This window comes from Anolis carolinensis, chromosome 2 (assembly GCF_035594765.1).
Source record: "Anolis carolinensis isolate JA03-04 chromosome 2, rAnoCar3.1.pri, whole genome shotgun sequence".
NCBI classification, from domain to species: domain Eukaryota; kingdom Metazoa; phylum Chordata; class Lepidosauria; order Squamata; family Dactyloidae; genus Anolis; species Anolis carolinensis.
In genome coordinates this window covers 180,683,761-180,693,534 of record NC_085842.1, presented here as the reverse complement: position 1 = coordinate 180,693,534, position 9,774 = coordinate 180,683,761, and the positions used below count along the sequence as shown (strand labels likewise).

The following is a 9,774-nucleotide window of genomic DNA, read 5'->3' as shown; positions in this document are numbered from 1 at the left end:
AGGGCGTGGGCTCTATTTCAGAGGCAAGCAAAGGCAACAGCGCCTCTGAGAATTCCTTGCCTAAGAAATCCCCACGATGGACCGCTTAACGACATACGCAGACAAGAGGCCCATTCCAGAGTCTCAGACATATTCGCTTGTTGCAGTCATGTTTTCCTGACAGGGTTTTTCTTACGGTTGAAACCTTCCAGGACCAGTCCAGCTGGAAAGAACTTTCCTCTGCCAGGAGCAAAACAGGGTTGTTGTGTGTTTTCCGGGCTGTATGGCCATGTTCCAGAAGTATTCTCTCCTGACGTTTCGCCCGCATCTATGGCAGGCATCTTCAGAGGTTGTGAGGAGCAAAACAGTTTTGAAGCCAAGCGCGAGGACTTCCGCCGGCTTGCCTTCTGCTCAGGAAGGGGGCGGAGCTTCGGGAACGAAGATGGCGGCGGCTTTGAGGAGCGTGAAGGTAAGAGGCCGCTCCAAGCAACAGAGCGTTCCCCTACGGCACCCGAAAAGGGACAAACGTTTGAGCCTTTCGGCGTGAGGCCGTTCCGGCTGCTCTAGGGGGAAAAGACTGGGCGAAACCACTAACCTGGCCGAGCAGGGGGAGACTGCCAGATATCTGGGAGAAACCAATGCTTTGTTGGAGGAAAAGTCTAGGAGGCAGCGTTTTATGCATCTGAAATAAACAGATGCTGTAACTAGCAAACCTATTTCGCGGAGGGTATGGAGAAACCCTCAATTTTCCCCTTAGGAGGCGTTTCCCAAAGAGGTTAGTGCGGCTAAGCCCTTCAGCAGCTGCATGGCAGGTAGAAATGCAACAGGTATAACTTCCCCCATGGCAATATATAACTAGGGATATATATAACATCGTTGTATTTGTCCTAAGTGAAGACACAGGATATTGACAGCTTCTCCTAGGGTGCATTTGCACTGTAGAATTAATGCAGTTTGACAACCATGGCTCAATGCTGTGGAATCACTGGAGTTGTAGTTTTACAAGGGCAGAAGTTGTGCAGTCTGATCCTTTGGACTGCCCTTGCTCAATGCTACAGAACCCAGGGAGTTGCAGTTTGGCACTCTTTGGCAGGGAAGGCGAAAACTACAAATCCCACCAAACTTTATTTATTTATTTATTATGACTCAGGAGCCTCCGGTGGCTCAGTGTGTTAAAGCGCTGAGCTGCTGAACTTGCAGACCGAAAGGTCCCAGGTTCAAACCCAGGGAGCAGAGTGAGCACCCGCTGTTACCTCCAGCTTCTGCCAACCTAGCAGTTGGAAAAAATGCAAATGTGAGTAGATGAATAGATACCGCTCTGACGGGAAGGTAACGGCGTTCCATGCAGTCATGCCGGCCACATGACCTTGGAGGTGTCTACGGACAACTCCGGCTCTTCGGCCTAGAAATGGAGATGAGCACCAACCCCCAGAGTTGGACACGACTGGATTTAACATCAGGGGAAACCTTTACCTTTACCTATGTATTTAGTGCATTTATATACCACTTTTCTCACCCCTGGGGGGACTCAAAGTGGTTCACAACACAATGGCAAAATTCAATGCCTCACTATATAAACATCAAATATCAAATCAACAACATATGACAATAGAATAAAACCATTTTAACTATAAAACTGTCACAGCAATCACAGACACAACATAAAATATTTAGGCCTTGCAACAATCCCGGGTGTCTTTCCATATTTCTGTCATTCGCTGAATGCCTGCTTGAATAACCAGGTCTTGAGTTGTTTCTGTGACGGAATGAATAATCAAAATGTGTAGTCCATGCACTGCCTTGCCAGAGAAAGAAGATATGTGCCTCGCAGGTTAACAATAAAGAACAAGTGGTTTATTCTTCTTAAACCCAGAACAACATATGTACAATGTGCTCAGTTGCAGCAGCTGATGTAATGTCCTTTCATGAGAGAGTTAAAATAGTCTTTCCTTTGTCCATGTGGAAAAATTCCTTCTCCCAGCTCATGAAGAAAGGGCACACTTCAAACTCTGTCTCTTTCTCTCTCTGCTTCTCTCTTCCAACTCTCTCTCTGCACCTGCTTGGCTCAAGCCAGAACAAAATTGCAACAGTATCAAAAACTCCCAGGCTTAACAGCTCTCCAGACATGGCTTAAGCAATCATCTTCATGCATCTTATTTTGCAGTTGACACACACATTAACTGATTTCTTACATATCGCTACAGTTTCCTATCAAACAATGCAGTTGTGAGCTACAAAAATGTTAAAAAGGGGAAACAAAAAAGCACGTCATCCAAAGGTCACCATGCTTGCGTTTCGAGTTTCACTCCCCTTTGTTTCTACATATCTCTGTGAGATCGGATTTTCAACACTTCTTCAACTGAAAACTAAAACAAGAAGCAGACTAAAGGTTGGGAATGACATGAGGTTGGCATTGATGAAAACTGCAAATGTTTAAGCTTGTTAATTAGTTACAGATTCAATCATTGCATTAAATGTGTTGTAAGTTGACATTATTTTAAATTATACTGTCCTGAAAAAAAATATTTTTGATCTAATTTCATTTACCCTATAAAAAGCCAATTTGTAATGTATCAGAGTCGCAGGTCACTTTATTATTATTATATTTACAGTAGAGTCTCACTTATCCAACATTTGCTTATTCAACGTTCTGGATTATCCAACGCAGTTTGTCTCCTGCCCGATCCACAGCTGTTTCTCTAGACAGCAAGGACTGAACTTTTTATGGATTTAATTTCTGACAATGTTGCTACTGCAAGTTCATTTTATGCAATCTATCTTTATTTGTACTCAATTTGTTAGTAGATGTTTTTTAAATCAATGTTTTCAATATATTGCAATGTTTTGATGCTAAATTCATAAATACAGTAATTACTACATAAAGCGCAAAATGAGCTCAGGCTTGCCAGGGACATAAAAAACAACAAAAAAGGTTTTTTTGCTTACGTTGGTAGAAAAAGGAGGCGATAGGGCCACTGCAAGGAGAAGATGGGGTGATGGTGACAGGGGATAGGGAAAAGGCAGAATTGCTTAATGCCTTCTTTGCCTCGGTCTTCTCACAAAAAGAAAGCCATCTTCAACCTCAGCAACATGGAATGGACGAAGGATTGGGGGAAATCCAACCCCAAATAGGGAAACAAGTTGTCCAGGAACACCTGGTCACTCTAAACGAATTCAAGTCGCCAGGGCCAGATCAGCTACATCCAAGAGTATTGAAGGAACTAGCGGAAGTTATTTCAGAACCACTGGCAATCATCTTCGAGAGTTCTTGGAGAACGGGAGAAGTCCCAGCAGATTGGAGGAGGGCGAATGTGGTCCCTATCTTCAAGAAGGGAAAAAAGAACGACCCAAACAATTACCGTCTGGTCAGCCTCACAACAATACCAGGCAAGATTCTGGAAAAGATCATTAAGGAAGTGGTCTGCAAACACTTAGAAACAAATGCGGTCATTGCTAATAGTCAACACGGATTTACCAATAACAAGTCATGCCAGACTAATCTGATCTCTTTTTTCGATAGAGTTACGAGTTGGGTCGATACAGGGAATGCCGTGGATGTAGCGTACCTGGATTTCAGTAAGGCCTTCGACAAAGTCCCCCACGACCTTCTGGCAAACAAACTAGTAAAATGTGGGCTAGACAAAACTATGGTTAGGTGGATCTGTAATTGGCTAAGCGAACGAACCCAAAGGGTGTTCACCAATGCATTGTCTTCATCATGGAAAGAAGTGACAAGTGGAGTGCCGCAGGGCTCCGTCCTGGGCCCGGTTCTGTTCAACATCTTTATTAATGACTTAGACGAAGGGTTAGAAGGCACGATCATCAAGTTTGCAGATGACACCAAACTCGGAGGGATAGCTAACACTCCAGAAGACAGGAGCAGAATTCAAAACGATCTTGACAGACTAGAGAGATGGGCCGAAACTAACAAAATGAAGTTCAACAGGACAAATGCAAGATACTTCACTTCGGCAGAAAAAATGGAAATCAAAGATACAGAATGGGGGACGCCTGGCTTGACAGCAGTGTGTGCGAAAAAGACCTTGGAGTCCTCGTGGACAACAAGTTAAACATGAGCCTACAATGTGATGCGGCCGCTAAAAAAGCCAATGGGATTCTGGCCTGCATCAATAGGGGAATAGCGTCTAGATCCAGGGAAGTCATGCTCCCCCTCTATTCTGCCTTGGTCAGACCACACCTGGAATACTGTGTCCAATTTTGGGCACCGCAGTTGAAGGGAGATGTTGACAAGCTGGAAAGCGTCCAGAGGAGGGCGACTAAAATGATTAAGGGTCTGGAGAACAAGCCCTATGAGGAGCGGCTTAAAGAACTGGGCATGTTTAGCCTGCAGAAGAGAAGGCTGAGAGGAGACATGATAGCCATGTACAAATACGTGAGGGGAAGTCATAGGCAGGAGGGAGCAAGCTTATTTTCTGCTGCCCTGCAGACTAGGACACGGAACAATGGCTTCAAACTACAGGAAAGGAGATTCCACCTGAACATCAGGAAGAACTTCCTCACTGTGAGGGCTGTTCGACAGTGGAACTCTCTCCCCCAGACTGTGGTGGAGGTTCCTTCTTTGGAAGCTTTTAAGCAGAGGCTGGATGGCCATCTGTCGGGGGTGCTTTGAATGCGATCTCCTGCTTCTTAGCGGGGGATTGGACTAGATGGCCCATGAGGTCTCTTCCAACTCTACTATTCTATGATTCTATGATTCTATAACGTTACCGTGTATTGAACTGCTTTTTCTGTCAATTTGTTGTAAAACACGATGTATTTGGTGCTTAATTTGTAAAATCATAATGTAATTTGACGTTTAAAAGGCTTTTTATTAATCCCTCCTTATTATCCAACATTTTCGCTTAACCAACGTTCTGCCGGCCCGTTTATGTTGAATAAGTGAGACTCTACTGTACTTATATCCCTCTTTTTCTCTCCATACGTAGGATCCAAGCAGATCACAACTGAAAGCCTTTCAGTACAATTTAAAATATACAAATATACATATATTAAAACAACATAAATAGTAAAACAATCCAGGTTAAGACCATAAAAGCCTCTACAAAATGGGGTCACAACTCAGAAAGGGTTAGGAACTACTGTTCTACAGTGTAAATGTAGCCCCAGTGAGAACAGTCCTAACTCCTAAAGCACAGTCCCTTGACATTATTATATAAGAAGCAATTGCACCAGTATTGCAGACTGCTTGAGTTTTCTGCCCGGTTGCAGGCAAGGAGAGGACTCCTTGCTGTAGTGCCTTTCTTTCTTTCCTTGCTTGGCCGTTTCCCACCCTGATGGAGCCATGGCTGCCCTCCAGCCATGCCTAGGGACGTGAGTGACAGGCAGCTGCCTTGCCTAACAGCTGGGAGGAGGCCTGAAACTACGATGGCAAGGTCTCCTTCATCAACCACACCAAGCAGACCAGCTGGATTGACCCCCTGGGACAGGTTAACAAAGCCATTATCCTTTACAGACTGTGTTGGAGATGACCTACTATGGGGATGGGAAGATGCATATGATCCTCAGATTGGTGTCTACTGTATTGACCACATAAACCAGGCCACACAGATTGAAGATCCAAGAAAACAATGGAGACAAGAACATGAAAAGAAGTTAAAAGATTATCGTACAGTAGCACAGGATGCGCTGAACACTCAAAAGGAACTGTACCATGTGAAAGAACAGAGATAAACACTTGCATTGGATTGAATGATGCCAACAAGGAGAAGTCTAGCTTTCGTATAAGCTTATTCTCAAGCTCTTCTTCCAGCACTAAGTATGACCCTGATACCCTGAAAGCAGAAATTTCTACTACAAGATTAAGGGTTAAAAAACCTGCAAAGATGTCAGACAGGGGGGAATCTTTTTAAAACGTTACTTCTTTCTCTACTGCTTTAAACTGCAGTCACCCTGTGAATTACAATCACAGACTATCTGTTCCTTATCTGGAAACAGACTACCTTAAAATAAGCCACCAAACTTATTTTAAATTGACTCAAAATCAAACCTTTGAGCCACCCTGATCCCTTCACTGAGGATCAGCCTTCCCTGTGTCTCATAAGAACACAGACTACCTTAAAATAAATAACCAAACTTATTTTAAATTGACTCTGATTCTGAGTCATTTGAGACATTTGAGTCTCCCTGATTCTCCAACTGAGAATCAGCCTTCCCCGTGCTTCAACAGAACACAGAGTAACCCCTTTTTAAAACATTCCCTCCTTTTTCTCCAAACGGCATCTGGCTCCGCCCTCGTTACTATGGCAACCTGCCTCAGAATGCTGAGCTGGCTACCATTCCCCACGCACTGGTAACTCTAATATTTACCCTTTTTAAAACATATACACACAATTAAACATGACATCTGTAAACCAAAATAAAAACACACTTTACAAAACCGAAGAGGGAGCTCTCACAGATGAAGCAAGAATTACTATATAAGAGCAAGGCTATGAAAATTGCAACAAATTAACTGCCGGGTTGTTGTATGTTTTCTGAACTGTATGGCCATGTTCCAGAAGTATTCTCTCCTGACGTTTCACCCACATCTATGGCAGGCATCTTCAGGGGTTGTGAGGTATGGAGAACCTCACAACCTCTGAGGATGCCTGCCATAGATGTGGGTGAAACATCAGGAGAGAATACTTCTGGAACATGGCCATACAGCCCGGAAAACATACAACAACCCTGTGATCCCGGCCATGAAAGCCTTCAACAACAAATTAACTGCCTCTCTGCAACATAAAAGAAGCAAAAGTGGTTCTAAGCCAGGATGGTAGGGATGATAACCCTATTTCTGTTAGGAAGTGAGCATGAGCTTTCAAATTCAGAAATCTTGAGGGTACCGGGATAGTTTTCTGTGTTTCCCGGAAGTCAATTGTAGTTTGACATCCTTCTTGTTCCTGCTTGTTGATGTTCTGATTCTGTATTCCCTCACAGGGCATGGTGGGCCTGGTGACTGGTGGCGCTTCAGGCCTGGGCCGAGCCACGGCAGAGCGGCTGGTGCAACAGGGAGCGAGCGCTGTGGTTCTGGATCTGCCAAAGTCTGAGGGGGAAATGGTGGCCAAATCGCTGGGAGAGAAATGCATCTTTGCTCCTGCAGATGTAGGAGAACCTTCAGGGTTTGGGGTGGGAGGGCAAGACACAACATCTGAGCTGAATTAAAGTCTCACTCCTGTTCCAGGTAACATCCGAGTCAGATGTGAAGGCTGCCCTTGCTCTGGCACGGGAGAAATTTGGGCGTGTGGACATAGCAGTGAACTGTGCCGGGATTGCAGTAGCTGTCAAGACCTACAATATAAAAAAGGATCTTCCTCACAACCTAGAAGACTTCCAGAGAGTTATCAACGTGAGTGGGGCATATAATTCCCGTTCTGTGTCATCCTTTGTTCATTAATTTAGCCATTGTTCTAACCTTTTCATGCCAGGAAATTGGCAAAAGCATGATAACACTACCCAAAATTGAGTCTGTAACAAAACGTTGCAGTTTGAAGATTATAATCTACTGTATTCTTTTCATAGAGACTTAATCCCAGTTCTTCCTAGTTGTATGAATGCCTTGGCCAACAAAGTCATGTCAGCTTTGAAGACTCACTGAGCTATCTCTTTGGGATTATTCCCCAAGTAAAGATTTCCCTTTTTTAAAAAAAATCTGCAAACTTTTGTGCCTGGATGGTTATACATGAGTGTATAAGGGCTAACACAAAACTGAATTATTACTTTCTATCAAGGGGCAACTTTATTCAGATCACAGGTTACATTCAGCATAGTGTGAGCTGTTGCTTATCCAATACATACATAGCATGTCAATGATATGCCAAATGGGGATAAAATATCAACAATGGCAGTGGCAAAAACTGTGGTCTTTATGGTAAATTGGTGAGATGCTTTGAACCTCAATTTTGGGTAAAAGATGGGATTTTAATGAAGTTATTGATTAACCGGAGCATCTTGGGTCTCCACAGCAGGTCCGAAAGATCTGCGAAGACTGCATATTGCTGTGGATTGTCCATATGGAGTCTATATAAAGTGACTTGGAGGGCAGTATTTGCAAAGCTCATGTGGGAGGACAGGATTTGGGGTCTTCAAGCTTTTTCTGTGTGGTTCTCAGGTGAACATTGCTGGAACATTCAATGTTATTCGGCTGACTGCAGGGGAAATGGGAAAGAATGAACCAGATTCAGACGGACACAGAGGGGTTATCATCAACACTGCCAGTGTGGCTGCTTTTGAGGGACAGGTGAGTTGCATGTTTCCTCTGCCAATTAGCCTTCAGTGCTTAGTGGCAGGGGAGTAAACTGCTTGTAGCACTCAGTCATGCTTAGCTCTCAGCTTGCAAGGGAGATGTACAGTTGAGAAGAATCCAGGAGATGGAGGTTAGAGGCAGCCTATGGTTTGTGGAACTCCTGACAAGAGTAAAGACACCTCCATAGTATCTACTGTTCACACCATCATTTTTTACATTTTCAGATAATTCTTCTAACCTCTGAAGTGACTGTTTGTTCTTATGACACCAAGGTGTTCATTGTATATCCTACAGGTTGGCCAGGCTGCCTACTCAGCTTCCAAAGGAGGAATTGTGGGAATGACACTGCCCATTGCCCGAGATCTCGCTCCTATTGGGATACGTGTTGTTACTATTGCACCAGGTACCAAACCTGCCACGAAGCTGGGAATTGGAAGAGGGGGTAGAACATGTTTTGGGTAGGCAGGTGAATGGGAAATGGTTAACGGCAAGGGTTATGTGTACTTCAGAATGAAAACATCCTCTAAAATTCTTTTAACCAAGAAATGTCGATTTTGCAATCTGCATATATTATATAAAATTAGAAACAATATACAAATTTGCTTTTTCTATAGCTTATGTTTTTCCATTTACATATTTAGTTTGGATTGGAGAGGGTTTGGTAGTCCCCATCCTCTGGGAAATTTCTCTCAAGCTACATCTTAGCTTTTAGCAGATATTTCACACTTTGCAGCCTTTCTTTATCACGAAAAGTCCTAGAAAAATGTTTTTCAAATTAAAAACTCACATTTTCAGAAGTCAAGTCCTAATAATGTATTCTGTGCTTCAGGAAATGATGTTATGCATTTCATAGGTATTATTCATTTGAAAAACGCGTGCAAAGGATGGAAGCAGCCCTGAATATTTTTTTAAAACTTTACCAGGTTTGTTTGCAACACCCCTGCTGGCATCGCTTCCTGAGAAAGTGCGGACATTCTTGGCACGCCAAGTGCCCTTCCCAAGTCGTCTTGGTGCTCCAGAGGAGTATGCCCACCTGGTGCAATGCATCATAGAGAATCCTATGATCAATGGTGAGGTGATCCGGCTGGACGGGGCCATCCGAATGCAGCCCTGATGTTTGAGCCTGGCTTGTGTGAGCAAGAAAGCCTGTCATCCTTGTTAACTGGGTGTGGTTAATTCCACTGGACCACAATCATAGTACTTTGAACTTCTTGATCCTCGGCATTGCCCAAGTTGTGCTTCCCTGTCTGGGATCTGGGCCAACAAAGCTAATGATTAACATTGGATCTTAATAAACAACATATGATTCTTCTCTCCTGCTTTCTGTATGAGGGTTAGGTATACACTACACCAAAAGAAAAGTCAAAGAAACACAAATCTTAAATTGTGCAAACAAGGGGACACACATTAAGTATCTGTTTAGTTTCCATGAAATGTAAAATTCTTGTTTAAAAATGAAAGCATAAGGGCACAAGGTGGCAAGTCATGGTAGGTGGAGGTTAGTGTTCCAGAACAAAATAAGATACGGACATCTTTGGCCTCAACAACAT

At 43.5% G+C, this 9,774-nt stretch overlaps 1 protein-coding gene across 1 annotated transcript; it reads left to right on the top strand.

Annotated features, from left to right (window-relative positions):
• The first annotated feature begins 297 nt into the window (after nucleotides 1-297).
• hsd17b10 (hydroxysteroid 17-beta dehydrogenase 10) lies at nucleotides 298-9,536 on the top strand. The gene is made up of 6 exons (XM_062974051.1): nucleotides 298-448; nucleotides 6,919-7,083; nucleotides 7,163-7,327; nucleotides 8,090-8,218; nucleotides 8,519-8,627; nucleotides 9,148-9,536. Exons 1-6 carry the CDS (start codon nucleotides 422-424, stop codon nucleotides 9,336-9,338), a joined length of 786 nt encoding a protein of 261 aa, XP_062830121.1. The 5' UTR covers nucleotides 298-421; the 3' UTR covers nucleotides 9,339-9,536.
• Nucleotides 9,537-9,774: the final 238 nt, after the last annotated feature.